Genomic DNA, 21,405 nt, shown 5'->3' with positions numbered 1-21,405 from the left:
TACTACAAATCCGTGATTGTAATTCCTCTCGTAGAAATTGAGCAATACTGTTATCAAAATTGAAAAAACAATAGGTAGACCTAATTCAAAGCTCAAGCAACTCAATTTTACACTATATTTTTTGACAATAATTGAAATACGTGTTTGAATTTGAAAAAACTAATTTAAAACAAGGCTAACCTACAAATTGGTTAACCAATAACTAAGAATAATAAGAGAACTCAATGATTACTACCCTTGAAATTCATGATGAAGGACAAAAATTGTATTGGTAAAATAAAATAAAAACCCTTTTTTCGAAAAAGTAGTTATCAGTTGAATTATTAGCGTTTATTCATGAAAAATTCCACTCGACATAGGGATTTCAATGTAAACACGGGTTGAAGTGTACGCTTTTGAACAGCTGATCGGCTGTATGTTCTGGCCATGTAGATCTTTAGTAGGCACTGAAATTAGTAGTGTATTCACGTATTGTATTATTGTCGTCTGCCTTAAAGTGTTAGTTCAGGTTCAGCTTTTTTAGCCGATTTGCCGTTTCACATTATTTTATTGACGTTTTGTTTATACCGTGGGAATAATAAGGTTTTTCGGAAGTAACACAAGTGAAAAGTGATAAATGTTCAAACATACTCTAAATAACTGCTAAACTAATCCATGCTTGTAAAAACAAACATCAATGATGTATTTTTCACAAGTAGTCATGAGTTTAATTTTTATAACTGTAAGCTTGTTGAGTTCATTAGTATTGGCAGATAGCGATGAATATAAGTCTAAGTTGTATACAAATGAGAATTTTGAGACTGAAGTGGTAAAAAATAATCATTTTGTTATGTTTTTTGCACCCTGGTAAGCCATAGCCAATTATCTAAGTTTATATTATAATTTACGGTCATTTTTTGTTGATTTATTTGAAAAATCCAATATTCAAGACATCCAGCATTTTGCTTAGTTGAATAAAAAAATACATAGTAACATTATGTATTTATGACTACCGGTATTTAGTGTCTATTTAGGCAGTTAGGCATAACATGTTTAGGTTGTTAGGTTGGAGTAGGCTTATAATTATAGTTCTGGTAGGTACCACCTAAATAGGATAATTTGTCTGTAGTCTAAGTAATAGGTTGCCTTTGTACAGCACTCCAGCACAAACAAGAAAAGTCCAAATAGCCTAATTGAGCTAAAATAAGTTTTTATATTGATGTCGGGTTATCTTGAAAGTAATTGTGTTTACGCATGGCTAATATAAACCATGTTTATGTTCATATATGGCTAATGTAGGCATAAGGCATATGTGTAACGCTAGCTCGCCGCCATGGTGCACATTGGGTAACGGTAAATGGACTAGGCGGTTGGACAAACTTATGTTCTCCTGACCAAAAACTACACAACATCTTGAAGAAATTGAAAAAATACAGTGTATAATATGTAGACATTTGAGACTCATGAGCTTTATATGTGTTGTCATATCTGCCATACGCTAAAAAATAAATAGTTTTATATGAATGAATTAACTTCCTTCAACTATAGTCTATGCGGTTTAGAATAATACACAAGTCACTAAGACCTTCACATTCTTTTTGTAATTTCAATATAAGCAATGCAATTATATAATCTATTACTTGACTGTTATTCAGGCACGAAAACAATACATTTTAATCTTATTAATCCCTTTTACCTTAGTGCAATAATGAAACTTATGAATTTGAGCCACCGTTATAGAATATATTAAAACTATGACTGAAATAGCACCAAATATTATCAATAGACCAATAAACCAATAAAATATACCGGGTGTTTTAAATGAATGGCGATGTTTCAAATTATAAGCCTGAAATATTTATCATCTTAAACTTACAGCCTTCAGTCATAAATCAAATTAAAGAGAAACTCAAACAAACAGTTTTACATGATAGCCTACAATGTGAGCACCATTCGTCACTTGGCACACGTCAAGACGATTTCTTCTCAAACTTTGATGAGTGTCTTATTAGTAATTGATGCCACAACGGTTTCAATTCTATTTCTCAATTTGGGAAGGTCGGCTGACAGGGAAGGCATATTTAAACATGGTCCTTGATAAACCCGGTGGTTGATTCAGCGGTCGGATACAGTTATAACATTAAGGTGGTGCTCCATTTGATTGGAAATTGAAGTTTTCTAGTTCATCCTGTGTCAGCTGAGGGAAGAGCCATAGCTGTAAAGTATTCTGATAAGAAGTACTTGACTTTCTGCCGGGTTATGGCACAAAAAAGCTTTAAAATAAGCACTGATGCACAAAAACATAACTGAGTTCATCTTTCGTTTGATATATGACTTGTGGCTGTGAGTTTTATGTATATTACATGTTGAACCCCTGTCATTCATTTTGAAATACAGCCGTTATTATAGCCTATAATACAATATGGGTAGTATAAAACTCGTTTCTTGATGTGATTCTATTGAATTCTATTTTCAACGCAGCAATATCCCTCATCAATTTCTTGAGATGGTATAATACTTCAGATTTTTTTTTGATCCTGGTAGTTTTAATATGTTTGTCAGCAAGATTCAGCTGATATATTTTAGGGAATTATTGAGGCAAAATTAGTACAGTATTATTTTACATAATTTTTCATATTCCTCCCAAAATAGACTATTGAAGGCTTCCCAGGAATTTGAGTTTGGACAAACTAATCCTACTTAATTAAACAATCTTCTAGTTATTTTTAACAATTTATTAGGCTACAATTCTTTTCCAATATTTCTCTCGAAACATAATTCAGCCTGCTGTGTTATGTCTCTTTATTTGTAAATAGCATACATTCAATACAGACAATCACCCTAAATTCACAAGTGTTTATACATTGTTCGATCAACAATTAATGTATCATTCAGAGTCATTTAGTGTCAGGCTTCCAAGCAAATATTGTTTCAAGCGTGTCGCACATTTATTGTGGCTCATATGTCATACTTTTTCAAGCAATTAGTACATTGCTTCAAGAAACTTACACGTAACATTGTGGAGCCTATCTTTGCACGAAAGTTGATTTCATGCTTCAATAGAGTCAAACTTGCTGTATTGAATTTTTAAATTCCATAACATTTATTTCTATCTTCAAATCCATTCTCATCTCCGATATAACATTTTTTAATCATAATCCATTAGAAAATACATATAATTTATTGAGGCACCTGATTTGCATAGAGATTGGCGGAATTCATATGAAATGAGTTTGTAGAAAAGCTGCGGACAGAAACATAGATTAAAATAATCCTAAGTTTGAGTTTCCTCTGACAGAAATTGTCTTTTCAGTAGGCCTACGTGTCGTTAATGCGTGAAACAGTCATATTATCGTTTCTGATTGCTATCAGAATCCCTCTTTGCCTTGAAAAAATAATTATTATGCAAAATTAATAATGATTCTAGATGAATATAATCATGAAAGGTGTTAATGTAAACACATTCAGTAACATTGCTGTAGATTAATTATGATGAATTATGACCCTGACACTCCATGAATAATTGAACTATCCAATCTAAGAATGCTCATAATTTGATAAAATAATGTGTTGTCCACATATTTATTAAGCAAATATTTAAAAAAATATACCTGTTATTATTTTCACCATCACTTTCACCATGAACTCTATTTTTCTTCTTTTCAAACGTTAGTTTTTGTATCTTTTTTTTGTTTCGATTAAACACTGTATACTGTACTTATTGTTGGGTTAAGGAAACATATTTGGGTCATTACCTGTTGTTTCCGATGTGATGTTGTGAATAAATAAATAAACCCTTTATTGCCATGAAACACAAAGTGTTGTAACGAACGTCATAGATGAAAATGAAATAAAAACGGTCAAAGGCTATTCTGATAATATCGAAAAATCAATATATCTCGAAAACTAAGGTCGATAGGAAAATAGTGTAGGCTACTTAACATTTTTTGTCAGAAATGTCGAGTAAAATCTATGGTCAACTGCTGTTACAACCTTGGTGGGACACTCTGTATATATATATATATATATATATATATATATATATATATATATATATATATATATATATATACTCCGTGAGTACTCTGTGGTCACATGACCGTTGTATTTAAAACTGCAGTCTGCTCGGTTGAGGAAGGAGACTCAGTCTCCGAAAATTTCCCCCATTTCTAATGTAAGTTTTTAAGTGCTATATATATATATATATATATATATATATATATATATATATAGCACTTAACAGAAAACACTTTAAAGTTTCATAATATAAATATAAACAGGATACACATGACACTGATAGATTAAAAACACTTTAAAACTTACATTTAAACGAGAATTTTTGGGAGCTGGGCCCCCTTTGTCAATCTGGGGAAGTCGACCAGGAAGTCTGGTTAATTGACAAAGGGGCCCGTTTGTTTTGACTTACTTGAGTCTGACGTTTCGTCGCCATCGCAGACGACATCTTCTGAGGGTGGCGTCGAAATCCACACTGAGTCCTAAGTATTCTTTCTGGGTCGAAGAGCATACCTCCTACCCCCTCCCTCTACTTGCTTGTGCTGGCGCTGTTGGGTGAGTGAAATTCCAGGAATGTTGTCTTGTTTGGTGACAATGGTGCTGTAGCGGGTTTCATTGTACCAGGTACTGGGCGTTTGGTATTCAAAATTAACTTCCATAAGGGAGACACGTTGAGGCTGTCGTCTCTTTTATTTAGAGAGCCTTGCTTTTCGATTTCCAACGCCTCTCTCACAATCCTGACTTGAAAATCTCGAATGCTGGCTATTTGTTTGGAATTCACGAAATTTATTGTATGACCAGTATTTTTCACATGGTTATATAGGGCTGAGGTTGATTGTTGATTTTTTATGCTTAATTTATGTTCATCTATTCTAGCAGAGATTCTCCTATTTGTTTGGCCTACATATTGCTTGTCACAGTTCAGGCAGGGGATACTGTAGTATCCCCTGCCTGAACTGTGACAAGCAATATGTAGGCCAAACAAATAGGAGAATCTCTGCTAGAATAGATGAACATAAATTAAGCATAAAAAATCAACAATCAACCTCAGCCCTATATAACCATGTGAAAAATACTGGTCATACAATAAATTTCGTGAATTCCAAACAAATAGCCAGCATTCGAGATTTTCAAGTCAGGATTGTGAGAGAGGCGTTGGAAATCGAAAAGCAAGGCTCTCTAAATAAAAGAGACGACAGCCTCAACGTGTCTCCCTTATGGAAGTTAATTTTGAATACCAAACGCCCAGTACCTGGTACAATGAAACCCGCTACAGCACCATTGTCACCAAAACAAGACAACATTCCTGGAATTTCACTCACCCAACAGCGCCAGCACAAGCAAGTAGAGGGAGGGGGTAGGAGGTATGCTCTTCGACCCAGAAAGAATACTTAGGACTCAGTGTGGATTTCGACGCCACCCTCAGAAGATGTCGTCTGCGATGGCGACGAAACGTCAGACTCAAGTAAGTCAAAACAAACGGATGTACCCGGTTAATTCTTTTACATATAATATATCCATCCGCGAAACACTCAAATGTAATATATATATATATATATATATATATAGATTCTTGTTGAAAACCAACATTCGATAATGAAAACGTTAATTACGCATGCGCATTATTGCGGATTAGATGCATTATTGCACCTATATCCGCTTATCAATCGGGAGCTCCTCATATATGTAATATATATATATATATATATATATAAGATTCTTGTTGAAAACCAACATTCGATAATGAAAACGTTAATTACGCATGCGCATTATTGCGGATTAGATGCATTATTGCACCTATATCCGCTTATCAATCGGGAGCTCCTCAGATCGGCTAGATTTCAATTTGCATTGTCTTTAAAATTAGTTATGTCCAATCATGTTTTAAAGGTAAATGGAAAGGTAAGGAAGGCTTTAATATATGAGTTATCACATTCAATAGTTATAAATGTTGATATTATTCTATATATTTTGATCATATATTTGACTTAATATATTTCACTTAATCAATAATGCATAATATTATACAGAGTGTTTCAGAAGTAGTGTCGAACATTTTAGGGTATTATTTCTGGATGATAGGAGACTACAAATTTCGTATTTGAAGTGTCCAAAACTTGGCGGTTACAAAAAGTAGGAGAACATTCCTCTTCTCTGTGGCGGCTATAGCTGCCATTTTGTTTTTCACTTAGGAATTTTTATATCAACAATGAAATGTTGTATTGATCTGAAATTTGGCATGCATTTTTATGCTATAGAGACTTAACTTTGAAAAATAAAATAAAAAATTTGATGTGAATTTTCAAAATGGCGGCTATTTTAAATTTTTGATGGCAAATTTCTCGAAAACCATCCATTTAACAGAAAACTTACAAGAAACAAAAAATTTAGCAAATTTTTTCAAGATTTCAAGGATACCTTATTTATCAAGATTGGTCAAAGAATAAAAGAGAATTTAATTATTTGTGTACTGCATGCATGCACAAGACAACCAAGATCATCTGAAAAGCATTGTAAAATCAGCTGTATGGCCAAATGGAGCCTTACTCAGTTTCAAACCTTCATCTTAAATACAATTGCAATTGAATATTTAAATGGTGAAATGATTAAAAACAATAATTGATGTTTAAATGGTGAAAAGTGGTCATGCATGCAGTACAAAAATAATTTATTTCTCTGTTATTCTTTGACCAATCTAATAAATTGAAGTATCCTTGATATCTTGATTACTACTACACTACCTCTGAAACACGCTGTATATCAAAAGTTGAAAAAATGGAAACTGGACAACCTATAATATAGATTGTCCAGTTTCCAGTATTTCAACTTTTGATAATAATAATAATAATAAAAGAAATTATAATAATAATAAAAATATAAGATATATCTATAGAATAAGAGAGAGTAAGAGTAATAAGAGAGACCTCTGAAACACGCTGTATATCAAAAGTTGAAAAAATGGAAACTGGACAATCTATAATATAGATTGTCCAGTTTCCAGTATATCAACATTTGATAATAATAATAACAAAAGAAATTATAATAATACAAATATAAGATATATCTATATAATAAGAGAGAGTAGGGTTGTGTTTGTTCGTGTGTTCGTTTGTTCGCATCAAAACATGTTAACTTGTGGATTGCATACCGGAAAAATCTGGTGTGGCGCACTCACAAAACTTTCCTTGCCGTTATGAAAATTGATCACCTGACGCTAGTGTTCCTGCGCTGGTTATAGGCCTATTTTCAATTCTTCAAGATTTCATTACGTCAAGTTTTGAAATAGACCCTTGCGGAGCACGGGTTACCTGCTAGTATTATAATAAGAGAGAGTAGGGTTGTGTTTGTTCGTTTGTTTATGTGTTCGTTTGTTCACATCAAAACATGTCAACTTGTGGATTGCATACTGGAAAAACGGGAATGATTTAGATCTCCAAATTTTGCACATACATTCTAAAAATATCAATCTCGTGCACCTGGAAGCCCAAATTTCAATTTTCCTTCTAGATTTTTCAGAATTAATGTTCAAATTTCACGCATGCTACCGTACAGTTCCATATGTCATAGGCTACATTGTTGTAGCCCATAATTGTGATTTTTATGAGGGGGTTATAATGCTATTACAAGACAATCATTTTCGAACGGAGCCGTGTAGCGTAACGGTAAAACGCACACTTTCAGAGTGATGGTTCCTCGGTTCGAATCCCGATTATTCTTCCCAATTTTTTTGTTCTTAATTTTTTCCCTCGATACGTATTATTATCAATTATTTTTGAAGGAATTTGTTTTCATTACAATTGAATTTTGATTTTATCAAATAATCATTTTTAATGTAAAATTTTGCCACCAGTACAAATGAAATGGACATAGTCTACATGCTGTAGGCCTATCATTGAATTTCATAAGAAAAACATGAATAGATCACAATAAAATGAGTAATAATTTATATTCTCCAGTTATAATATACTATCAGACACAAATTCGCAGTGAAACTAATATTTTAGGTACGGTATTTTGTTTGGAATTGGGAAAACAAAAGGCTGCCTGATTCACATTGAGGAGAATCCACAGAGAACAGGACAGAGAACTCATCTAATGTTTCGCTAAATGGGTGACCAGCAGTGTGGAGTGGGTGTGGAGGGGGGTAAAGTGGGTGACTAACAGTTAGTTCTTCAACTCGCTACGAGAGATCAGTACCATCGACAGGCCTTCCCCGCTAATTCAGAAATCCCCCACCAACAGTTGTAGTACTCTGTCACCTCCTCCCCTTGCTCCGCTATTGTCATTCTACATCCACATTCAACAAAATAAAAACAAGTCACGATTGGCAATTATCCAATATTACTAGTAGATGATCGGCTTGCTCTGCTCTGCTCTGCTGTCTTTTCAATTTTATGAAGCGCATACACGCACACATGCACACACCATACAGTGAATCACACACTAGTACAGTAACTTCTCAGAGAGGAGAAAGGAAAATATATTTTCTGTGTGATACTACAGTACTCCATAATTTCCCTCTCAGTATTATCTCATGCTGCTGATATCAACATAAAAGCTGTTGTTCCTTTTCCAATATAATTCATAATAAGTTTGGAATTATTTTATTTCTATGAATGCATAAATAAATAAATAAATGAGTCAATTCTATTACACATTGGCAAATAATCTGATAATGAGATCCTTCCAGATTAATTTTTATCAATGATTAAATTGAGGCTCCATCAATTATTGTTATACTTTTTTTCAATTCAAAGTGAAACTTCAAATCAAATAATTTATTATTAAATCACCATACCATCTATTCATATGATTAGTCCATTATAAAAAATTAAAGTCAAATAAAATTATTCTTTATATCTTCTGGATTAATTGTAACTTACTGGAAACTGGGTATACAGAAAAAAATATTTCATGCTTTTTTCTATTTGACTACTTGCTAGACAGCCATATTTATTTCTGAGTACAAAATTCATAAACTCAAATAATGAATAGATCACGAAGAAAACAGAAACCTCCATAATTTATTTCCTTTCAATAATATATTTTATAGAAAAGAAATATAAAGTAATAAATTTGTTGACAGTGTGTGACATAATATATCCCAGAATTAAAATTCAATTTAATTCAATGGAATTGATGAATGCAAATTATATAAAAATCTGCATAATAATTTACACATTCTATGAAACTTATTTAGTAATAGGCTATATCAAATAATAAATAGTCTATTATTTTTGCAATTACTATAACCCACTATTAGCTATCACTATATGAAAAATTACTAATAACTACTGATACTATTCTAGCATATTATGATAATATACGGTTAAAAGAATTTATCTTTTTTCTATCTGTATGAACTTGTGACCCCCGTGGTTCAGAGAACTCGCTCAAGAACTGTTTTGCAATGTAATCTTTGAAACCCTCAACTTTTGATTATACAGAGTTTATGAAAATTACTAAAGCTGCTAAATATTTCTCTTACAATAATAATTTGACAGCAGTTTCCATTGGGAATGTTATTTGAAATGAAAAATTACTCTAAAAATATTACTCTGTCGCTTCAACATCTTTGACACTCAAAGATTTTTTTAAATGTTTGATACATGATTTCGATACATAGTTCCAAGAGAAATAAATAGCCAAAACCGCAAATTGATAATTATATCAACCCATATCATTTTGTTGATACAAAAGTTGTAAAGTATAATGAACCAGCTAAAATCATATTATGTCAGTGTGTGTGATTGCTCCCAAATCAACATTAGTAGACAGTCTACTAACTTTGCTCCCAAATAACCTCAGATGATGTTACGAATGAATGAATGGAAAAACTGTAGTAATTGCATCCAAAGAATTCTTCAGCTGACCAAATGATAGATCATAACAATTTTTTTCTAATGCACTTTCAATGTTATTTTTATATCCTGAAAAAGGACAAAAGAGTGAGTCAATTTGTTGTCCAACAAACTTGACCTGTAAAAGGGTTCGGAGAATACGTGTTCATAATTTGAGAAGATTGATCAATTCTTTCTAAAGTTATTGTAGAACATACAAACAGACGGACAACGACTTGTCCTTCAAACCACTATAAATGAACAAAATATATTCACCAAGCTTAATTTATCATGAATACCAATAGAATATATGAGCCCAAAGTTAAACAATAATATTCAACATTCCATAATAACATCTATATTCACAACCAGAATAGAAAATACTTCGAAATTCATCAGTCCTTTAATGTTACGAAAAGCAATACTATGAAAATGAAAATACAGTCGAACCTCTGTATAACGAAGTCGAACCAATTTTCGCATGCAAAATTTCCTTGTACAGAGTGGCCCAAATACCTAATATGTCTGGTTCATTCTCCAGTTCTGAGCTATTACAATCAAATCAGTCATTGGACAAAAAAAATCCTCTCTCTCCTTTTTTACTGTATATAAAATTCAGAATAAAATGGAATCATTCAGACCTCTATAACTTCAATCAGTTCTATCCTACAGTTTTTCCAAAACAAGTAGAATTTCATGGAAAATCAATTTTGATAAATCCTATAGTATTCAATCAACAATATCTTCCGATTGTCACAATTCAAAAATGTATAATTCAACATCCTACTAGGCGTAATTTTGTGCTCTACAATCTGAGAACAGGTAGAACGCTCTATCTCAAAGATTTTCAGGACACCTCAAGGATCGAAATTTCATTCATAACTTTTGATACAATGTTCAGATCTTCCCGTACGCTCTTTCTTTTCGGCTTGTCAAGGTAGTTGGAAATCATATATCATGAGTCAAGTTCCTAAGAGAAATGGGAAATTTTTTGTTGAGTGTACACTGTACTTCAACCCATATTCCATACACAGAATAACGACAATTTATTTATTCAATGCTGCATATCTTATGAAATAATACAGATATAAAATCAAAATCTAGTCAAGGATGTGAGGAATTTCCTCCTCTTCTCACTCCAATCAACAATACTTTCGATTTCAATACCATTAGAAAGTTACAACCGATTGAAAAAGTGACGATTTAAGTTTTACCATTTTTTCGCAATTCCACTGTTAATCAAGAGTCTCTTAACGAGGATCATACATCATAGAAACTCATGATTGGTTCTAAATTTTATTCTATAGGAGCTCAGTTACCATAAATATTTATCTTCAACTACTGTTTTCCATCTTAGAAATACCGAGATCGTGAATATGAGGAGAATATCTTCAATCTCTTGATATTTTCAAGTGATTGAATCGTACCGTGCGTCCAAGTGAACTATGAATAAAAATGATAAAATCAACAGCATTTTTTGCATTTCAAGTTTATCAACATGGTCGGAATTGATTAGCAGATTCAGCCACAAAGTTTCTTCTAAAAGGTCATGAAGATTATTTCAAAATCGATTTACGATTTTAGTTTTGCTCTTTATTGCTCTACTTATAATTTTGTATTATATCAAGGAAAGGAAATACATTTACGACAAAAATACACAGACATAATAACAGGGGTAGGTAAATCTTTTTAAAGAGTATCAATCAATTTCCTCCTTATAATATACAATGAAACTGGATGTTATTTTACTGAATGCTAAGAAGATAGTGGCTCTTATAAGTTTATAATGAGAGAGATTCATTGAATTTTCAAATTACTCCCTCTTCCCCAATCTCCCGCTAGACGGCTAGCCTAACAGCATTTAGCTCATATGCAAAATTAGAACTTTCCACTATGGGTACAGTCCATGAAAAAGGTTGACAACCATTGGCTATTCAATGAAAACAAAAAGCAACTGAAATAATATTATTAAGGTTAACAATCTTTGGCTATTCAATGGAAAAAAAGGAACTGAAACAATATTATTGTTAATGAGCAGTTTTGACATCATTTATTAAAATCATTTTAGATGTGGAGAATCTAATCGATACTAAAATTTATTGATGTATTGAAAAAAAACAATATGATTCTGTGAAGTTTTCAAGTATTATGTTTTCTTCAGTTATCTATACTATAATAAAGGAAAGAACTGGCTTATACACCTAAGGAATAGGGAATTATGTTTGACACATCATCACTTATGAACTACTCAACTGATTAATTTGAAATTTTGCATATAGATTCTTAATTATCCGAGGATAGTTATATACCTATTTTCAGTTCTTCAAGATTTCATTACCGTACGTCAAGTTTTTAATATGACATGCTTCCAGTTGTTTTATAGAAGCAGCTGAAACTTTCTTTTAAAAGGGACATTAGATTATAGGTATGAATGGGGATCCTATTCGAAAAAAATACCTGATTTTCTGTCGCATAAAAATTTTGTTCCACCATTTGGAATTCAACTTCATTTTTTTTAAATTGGAAGGTAGTCTTATGACAAAGTTGGAATACAGAAAACTAACGTTGGTCATATGATACAGAATTTCAAGAGAAAATGAATAGTGAAAACCGATTTCTCAAACCGTTAAAAAGTTATTCTCATTCAAAGATACTGATAAATCATCCATCTATCCATCATCTTTACTATAATAATGGAAAGAGCTGACTCATACACGTATGTGAAATTTTGTAGGAAAATTATGTTTGACGCATCATCACGTCTGAATTACTGGACTGATTGATTTGAAATTTTGCATACAGATTCTTTATCAACCGAGGATGGTTATTGCCTATTTTCAAATTTAGAATTTTTTATTACGTCAATTTTTCAGTTTGCATAGTTTAAAAATAGACCCTTGCGAAGCACGGGTTACCTACTAGTTTGAAATAATTAAAGACGAATCACCAACGAGCTTAAATATAGTAAACTATAGGGGTCGATGTCAAACGAGGCAAACGACAGAAGAGTCCTGCGACAGTCGAGACCTGCGACATTCGAGGCCAGCGACGGTAGAGGACTCCTGAAAAAGAGGCCTCAAATGTCGCCTGCGTTAGGCGACAGTTGAGGCCTCTCTAATTTTTGTACAGCCCCGACAGTCGAGACCTGCGACCGTAGAGGACTCCTGAAAAAGAGGCCTCAAATGTCGCCTGCGTTAGGCGACAGTTGAGGCCTCTCTAATTTTCGTATAGCCCCGACAGTCGAGACCTGCGACCGTAGAGGACTCCTGAAAAAGAGACCTCAACTGTCGCCTACGCTAGGCTCTCCAGAATGGCAGACAGCACCAAAAGAATTATCATTTATTTAGTATGGATTTACCAGCAATTGAATAATATATTATATCCCATTATTCCTTCCATATTATGAATAAGTAGTGCAACTTTACAACTGTAAATATACCTTGGCTGCTTCTTCATAAAAAACGAAATTTTCAAACTCATAAATACCTTTTTGATTCTTGGATGTCAAATTCTCAGTACATTATAGATGTAGGATATTATTCTACAAATCGATATCCTGTTACAAATCAATAACTTTTATTAATTTCACACATTCACATTTTACATTTTCTTGATCTATACATTGAGCTTTTCTCGTAAAAACAAAATTGTTTATTTATTTCATTAACGATGTTACTTATGGAATTAATCACATGATAATACGTCAAAATAGAATTACCATCGCTACAATCTCATATCCTACACTCGGCCATTCTGACAAATTGTCTTGCCCTCAAGCCATAAAATAAATGAATATGAAAAGGATTACAAACATCAACAAAACATGGAAAATAAAACAAACATAAACAAAACACACAAGATGAAACGAACGTGAACAAAACATAACACTGCATTACATGCAACACTGCTTGATAAGACTGACTTTCTTTGGCTGTTGGGGTACTTTAAATTGCTTTTTCATTAATTTTCTTCTTTTTTTTGAGTATGCATCAACTCATACATATTCATTCTATAATTATTCTTATCAATTTCACTTTTTCCAATACTAGCAAATATTTTTTCTTCATTTCTTTCTAAATTCATACCGTACCTTGACTTTCTTCTATTTCCACATCTTTCTCATCTCTCCTCATTTTTTTGTACATTCTCATTCCATTCTCCAAGTTTTTCATTAATTCCATAACTTGATTCAATTCCATTTTCCTCTCCACTATTCCTTCATCACCCTCTTCCTTCCTCTTTTCAACATTTCCAATGTGCATATGATTGAGGGGTACAGATTTTAAACTGACATAATCATTAATACTTTCAAGTTTTTGATCATCAATTTTCAATAATTCTTCACTGCAATGATTTGACAAGTTATCATTATAAGGAATCAGATCAAATGGTTGTAAATTTTCAGATTGATTTCGGTATTCAAATCTAGGTTTTGAAAAATGTTCCAACTTACCATGGTTAGAAATCAACTCCGCGTCAAGACTAACTTCTTGATTGTGATTATAAATAAATAAATAAAGCTTTTATTTAGTCTCCAGACAACATTTTCAATACATCATTAGAAAAACAATTCACAATCCATTACAAACCATTCATCTTCAGTTTTCAATACACTAGAGAAATTCTTCTTTTTTTATATAAATAGATATATAAATCTTCAAATGAAATAGAGTCCGTACAGTCGTACAAATTTAGTTTTTACTCCTGTTATACAGGAGTATTTTCTTCCTTCCTCGAGCAAAATGAAAAATGATAGTTTATGAAATCGAAAGAATAATATAATATAAAGAAGAATATAATAAAACAATAATTTCCTTTTCCAATACATAAATTTGATAATTTCTCTGGAAACTAGGCCCACTAGCGGGCATAGGCCTCCCCCAGGTTTTTCCATCTCTGCCTGTTTTTCGCCGTCTCCATCCAGTTTATACCTGCAGTCTTTACGATATCATCCTTCCATCTGGCTTTCTGTCGACCTACTCTTCTTGTTTTCCACGTTGGCTCCCAAATGGTGACTTTTCTCGTCCATCTGTCATCTTCTAATCTTGCGATGTGGCCAGCCCATTTCCATTTCAGCAACTTCACTGTTTTTGTCACATCCTCAAGGTTTGTAATACTTCTTATAAAAGAGTTCCTGATTCTTTGTTGCCTTTTTATATTCAAGATGCTTCTTTCCATTGCTGTTTGAGTGACTTGAACCTTTTCAGCGACGTTTTCTTACAAGCCCAGGTCTGTGCTCCATATAAGTGCTGGCATTATACATGATTTTATCACTTTGGCCTTTGTTGAAATACTGAGCTCTTTATTTTTCATAATACACTTCAAAGCCCAATACTTCTTCCATGCTATGTTGCATCTTCTCTTCACTTCATTTTGTTCCCTCGTTGCAAATGAGAAGCTTTGACCCAGATAAACCACTTCGTTTGTCAGACTCAACATTCTACCCCCAATCTGTATTTCACAGTTTTCTCTGTTGGACATTATGAAGGTTTTATCCGGATTGATGATGAGTCCAGCCTGTTCACTGGCGATTGCGAGATCCTCCAACATACCCTGCAGCTCTCGACTTGACTTGGCAATAACCACGATATCGTCAGCGAAGCGAAGATGATTTAGATTTTCTCCATTGATATTGATGCCGAATCTCTTCCATTTTAATAATTTGAAAACCTCTTGAAGAGCTGCGTTGAACAGTATCGGTGATGCCGGGTCGCCTTGCTTCATTCCTCTTTCTAGCTTGAAATAATTGCCTGGTTTTTCAAGAATTACCCTTGCAGTACTGTTTTCATAATAGTGCTCCAGTATATTCATATAAATCTCTGGAACACCTTGATTTCGAAGGGCTGTGAACAAGAATGCATGGCTTATACTATCGAATGCTTTTCGGTAATCAACAAATGCCAAATATAGACCAATTTGATACTCCGAACATTTTTCAATGAGTTGATTGACGACTTGGATATTGTCAAGTGTTGAAAATCCTTTTCGGAAACCAGCTTGCTCGACAGGTTGTTGTGTTTCAAGTATCGGCTGGATGCGGTTTGTCAACAATCTCATAAACAATTTCCCTATGGATGACGTGATGCTGATTGGACGGAAGTTATTGATGTCATAGATGTCTCCTTTTTTATATAGAAGTATCATATCGGCTGATTTCCACTGATGAGGGATCTGCTGTTCTTTCAATACTCTATTGAATATGTTCACTAATAAGGCTATTATCACGGGAGCAAGAGTTTGAATCATTTCGTTTGTGATTTTATCGTTACCAGCCATTTTGTTTCTTTTTAGTGATTTAATGCAATCCATTACTTCCTGCACTCGGAAACCTGGTATAGTATCTGTGATGGAAGCAGCGTTTGAGATTTCGAGAGTCACATTCCCAGTATATTTGAATAACTCTTTGTAGAATGTGTCGCTTTTCCAATTATACCTTGTCTTCTTCTATCTATTTTTCCATGTTTATCTTTCAACCCTGTGTTCCATTGAAGACCGTACGATAATTTTTTTTTCATTTGTTTAATTGAGCTAGTTGACTCTAAGGCTTCTGATATGATTCGATCTTCATGAATTTTTAGGTCATTTCGGATTGTGATTATAGTTACCACAAACTCTGTTTCGAATTCTATGATACCAAAAGAGATTCTGTGAAGAATTCTACGAATTCTATGAAGATGAAGATGATGCATAATAAACAATGCATGATAAACAATCAACAATGAAGATGATGCATGATAATGATTATTATGATTATTAAGAGTTAAGTGTATGGAATTAATGAAGCGGAATAGGTTGGAACGGTATTGATAGTATTTTTGGATAGATTCAACTGCACTTAACCATCAAAACACATCTCAGTTCTTCCCAGTTCTTTGAGTCTATAATAATTAAGCTTATTAATTTTGTAACTTTTAAATTGTTTTGACGTTGACTATGCATTCCAAAATGTTTTATGTCAATAAATAAACTTTTATTTCTATTAAGTTCAGCATGTAAAATAAAGAGACCCGCATCTCTCCACCCTTCAATTAAGTTACGTCAACAAAGGTGGTCAAGTCTTATCAAATTGAAAAGAGCATTCAGCTCACCCGTTAGTATGTTTGATATGATATACATTCCAGTGCTTGGATGATGGTCCCTAAACATATTTTTAAGTAATGGGAATCCATTACTACTGCATTATTCCTCCTTCATTGACAAATCTATACATCAATCCATCTTCTTTCTATATATAAAAGAGATGGTGGCTGTCTTTTTGTCTGTTTGTCTGTGAGCTCATCACGCTTGAAATACTTGACTGATTAAGCTGTAATTCTTCACAAAGATGGCCTGTATACCGACAAGTGTCATAGGCCTATTTTCGTTCTGAAAATTCTTTAAAGATAAGCCCTACGATCCTTCAAAGTTCATATGTTTTTTTATGAATGAAGTTTCCATTATTTGGTTTTCAACAAATCAGATGTTATAATCATTACGAAATGTATTTCATAACATCTATTATGCACTAGATAATGATGCACTATTGACCCATTGGTACAGGTGTAGTCTGGTATCGCAGTAGGATGTGTCCTCAACTGTCGTCTGCTGCAAGCGACTCTATAATTTTTGTACAGGCCCGACAGTCGAGACCTGCGACATTCGAGGCCAGCGACGGTAGAGGACTCCTGAAAAAGATGCCTCAAATGTCGCCTGCGTTAGGCGACAGTTGAGGCCTCTCTAATTTTTGTACAGCCCCGACAGTCGAGACCTGCGACGGTAGAGGAATCCTGAAAAAGAGGCCTCAAATGTCGCCTGCGTTAGGCGACAGTAGAGGACTCTTCAATTTCCGTACACTCCCGACAGTCGATGCATGCGACCTTAGAGGACTGGAAAACAGTCCTCTACTGTCGCATGCCTCGAATGTCGTCGGTCTCGACTGTCGCGCCCCCAACCATAGAGTGGCTAAGTGGCCGCTATTCATATGGCCTGACACTCCATGAATAATTTAACTATCCAATCTAAGAATGCTCATGATTTGATAAAATAATGTGTTGTCCACATATTTATTAAGCAAATATTTAAAAATATATACCTGCCATTATAGGCTATTTGTCTCTGTAGTTGGAAAGCGATTGGCTTAGCAATCGCGCGGATAAGCTAACATCGATAAGATCGATGCTTAGTGGTCGATGAGTCGAGATCCATGCCGCTACTACTCCCGTTGTAAGGGTGACCATTTCAGGATCCAACTCCTCTAAATATTTTTTATATTTTGAATCGTTCCCCGGTGTTTCGGAGCCCATCTAAAGCTGTAGGTCCACTCATCTCTCACATCAACCGTCTCATTCCCACGCACTAGCCTAGAGCTCATGTAGACATACATAACTCTCAGCAAAAATTTCATTATGCTTTTATATATCCAGTCAAATTACCTGCTTTCAGTCCGTTTTGAAGGTTATGAATAAACAATCAAGAAAATGTTTAAATAATGATGGTCTGAATACTAAATATAAATCTATAAACATAACAATACATTAAAAATAGAATACTGTGCTTCAAATGAAAAACATCTACATATGAAATTAAAATTTCACACACAAACTTCCATTTTTCTAGGATAATTTGGAAAACCTTTCTTTTTAGGAAAGATTTCGTTAAGAGATGTCATGAAATAGGTGAAAATAATTTTAAATCAAATGAGGATTCCACACAAAAACTCCACTTTAGTAAGACAAATCCAGGAAAGGTCATGAATTGCTGTGTCTCTATATCAATCATGTTTGTTTGATCCTCCATCTACAATATAATAAAGGCAAGAATTGTTTTTAATATGTATGGGATAGGAAATTCACGAATGACGCATCAAAACGTCTGAACTACTGGGCTGATTAACTTGAAATCCTGTATATAGATTCTTAATATGCCTAGGATGGTTATTGGCCTATTTGAAATTCCTCAAGATTTCAGTATGTCAAGTTTTCAGTTTGTCAAGTTCTTAATTAGACCCTTGAAGAGCACGGGCTACCTGCCAGTTTGAAATACATTTGATTATTATGAACGTCAAAATTCTTTCCTGTTACAAATTTGATTTGTGGCATCTGCATGCAATTAATTGTGTTGAAACTTTGCAGGTGCACATTCTGCAAGCGACTGCACCCTACATGGGAGGAGCTGGCTGAGATGCTGAACGAGGATGAAACGAGTCAGGTGACCATCGCGCGGGTCGACTGCACTGTCAGCAGGGAGCTCTGCTCCGAGCATGACGTCACTGGATATCCCACGTAACACACACACTCTCACTTCCATTCCTATTTTCAGATTGGCGTTATAAAGTCTGTGGAAATAATAGGACTACAGAGTTCCCGATTCTCTGTTACAACCGCCTTCTCTATAAGATAATTTCTTTAATATTCATCAAAGAAGAACTAAGGGCCGGTTTCCGAGCTCGGGATTTAGCTAAGTCCTAGACTTTAAACAGCTGGAGTCAGAAAATTGGCTTTCCAAAACGGGGCGTAGTCGCAGCTTTTATAACAGTAGTCGTAGTTTTTATTTTATCATTTCTATAATTGGAAACGTTTTTCCTTGACGAAATTAGACATTTCTAAATAATTCAAAATAGCTGAAACTTTACACTATTTTCACTTTATTTTATTTTGTGTTCAATTTTCTAGTTTTTCGAAATTTAATTCAAACGTGACTATGACAATGACTGCGACTACACCCCGTTTTGGAAAACCAATTTTCTGACTCCAGCTGTTTAAAGTCTAGGACTTAGCTAAATCCCGAGGTTGGAAACCGGCCCTAAATGTGTTGATTCATTGCTCACTCAGTTATATTTGAAAGTAAAAGACATAAAGAAGAAAGTAAAATGAAGAGCTACAAGACTTAACCTTTTTCTGACTATGTGTAATTTTATATAAATTTGGGAGAGGAATAGCACAAGGTTACCTTATATTTCCTCTCCCTATCTTTTCGATGATGTACTTATTGTATGAATGAATAAAGAATAAGTTAATAAATGAATGAATAAATAAAGATAGCTTTGATTCAAGTTATTCTAGTATGCTATGTAATATCAATATATACTTTTTCGTCATGAAAATATGATTTCCTCATGATTTAATAGTTATTTTTTTAAAATTGAGATTTAATATTTTGGTAGTCCATTTTGTTTTAGTCAACAAACCTTTTGGCAACAGTAGGAAGGTAGAAAAGGATAGAGCTATTTGATTTGTCCAATGACAGACCAATGCTAATCAGTTACTGACTTTATAATGTGAATCTCATTATAGTTGATTTGATAAACTGTAGCTTACATTTATTGAATGTTTTTGAATATTGATATCACATCCTGCACGCTGTCTGCATCCAAACTCTCCACCAACGCATTGATTTCCTCCCCATAGATGTCCTTCCTTTGTGGGTTCCATTTTAACTTCGGCAGCAGTGGCATAATTCTTGTACTCTCGTGAAGATTATCAAGTCTCTCCCTCTCAATTCAAGTACGATTGGCAGATGGTCTGAAAAGGTTGTGGGACGAACCTCAAATGATATTACGTGTGGAATTATATCAGCTGAAACTGCACAAAGATCTATTACTGAAGACCCTTGACCACCAATATATGAGAATTCTCCACTCAAGTCACCCAGTATTCGGCCATTCATTAGTAAAGTCACTGAATAATGATAAGAGAGCCCTGCCATTTGCATTCACAATTGTATCCTTAGATACTCTATTATTTGTTCGTTCCAAGTCGTGAAAATTTGCAAGCTGGTATCACCTGACAGCTTCCAACTCTTCCATTCAAGTCTCCCATTAAAATTACCTTCTTATCACCCAGATTGAGGAGGAAATCATACAACTGATTAAAATTAGTATTCCACTCACTAGCCTTCATATACACTGGTACCCCTTTTATCGAGTTGATAGATACTCTCTCTTCTATAAATTGGCTGCAATGGGGATATCAACGAAAATCATTGATGTCCTGAGAAGCATGTATGAAGGTACAAGTTCAAGGGTGTGGGGACAAGAGGGGCTGTCACTGGCATTTGAAACATGTACTGGGGTCTAACAAGGCAGTTTGTTGAGTCCTCTTCTCTTTTCCCTCTTTATCAATGACATAGAAGACTACCTAGAGGGAGGTATAAACATCAGAGGGACACGTATTAAGTTACTCGCATATGCAGACGGTATTGTGCTGCTAGCATCTCATGAATGGACACTGAAAAAAATGATAGAGGGCTTAGAGAGGTATTGCGAACTGTGGGGTCTACAGGTGAATCTAAGCAAGTCGAAGATCATGATTTTTTAGGAATGGTGGAAGATTGAGATAGAGTAGATACATTTCAAGAGAACTGGGAAGCTTTTTTGCTTGAAATCCCCTCCCCCCTCGTCCATCCCGCCTCCCCTTCCCCCCGCCCACAGGGTGGGGGGTGTTCTAAAAATAGATTTCCCCCCCCTCTCTCTCTCTCTCTCCCTCTCCCTCTCCCTCTCCTTCTCCTTCTCCCTCTCCCTCTCTCTCTCTCTTATCTTATCTTATCTAATCTAATCTTATCTTATCTTATCTAATCTAATCTTATCTTATCTAAT

At 34.1% G+C, this 21,405-nt stretch overlaps 1 protein-coding gene across 1 annotated transcript in view; it reads left to right on the top strand.

Annotated features, from left to right (window-relative positions):
- Nucleotides 1-452: 452 nt before the first annotated feature.
- Nucleotides 453-21,405, top strand: part of LOC111052686 (thioredoxin domain-containing protein 5 homolog) — a 57,953-nt gene continuing 37,000 nt past the window's right edge. Inside the window, exons 1-2 of the mRNA XM_022339436.2 lie at nucleotides 453-846; nucleotides 18,944-19,093. Of these exons, the coding sequence (XP_022195128.1) occupies nucleotides 677-846; nucleotides 18,944-19,093 (320 nt within the window). The 5' untranslated portion in view covers nucleotides 453-676. The remainder of the gene's footprint in view (nucleotides 847-18,943; nucleotides 19,094-21,405) is intronic.

Source organism: Nilaparvata lugens, chromosome 1 (genome assembly GCF_014356525.2).
Source record: "Nilaparvata lugens isolate BPH chromosome 1, ASM1435652v1, whole genome shotgun sequence".
Taxonomy (NCBI): Eukaryota; Metazoa; Arthropoda; class Insecta; order Hemiptera; family Delphacidae; genus Nilaparvata; species Nilaparvata lugens.
This window is presented reverse-complemented; position numbering and strand designations above follow the sequence as displayed.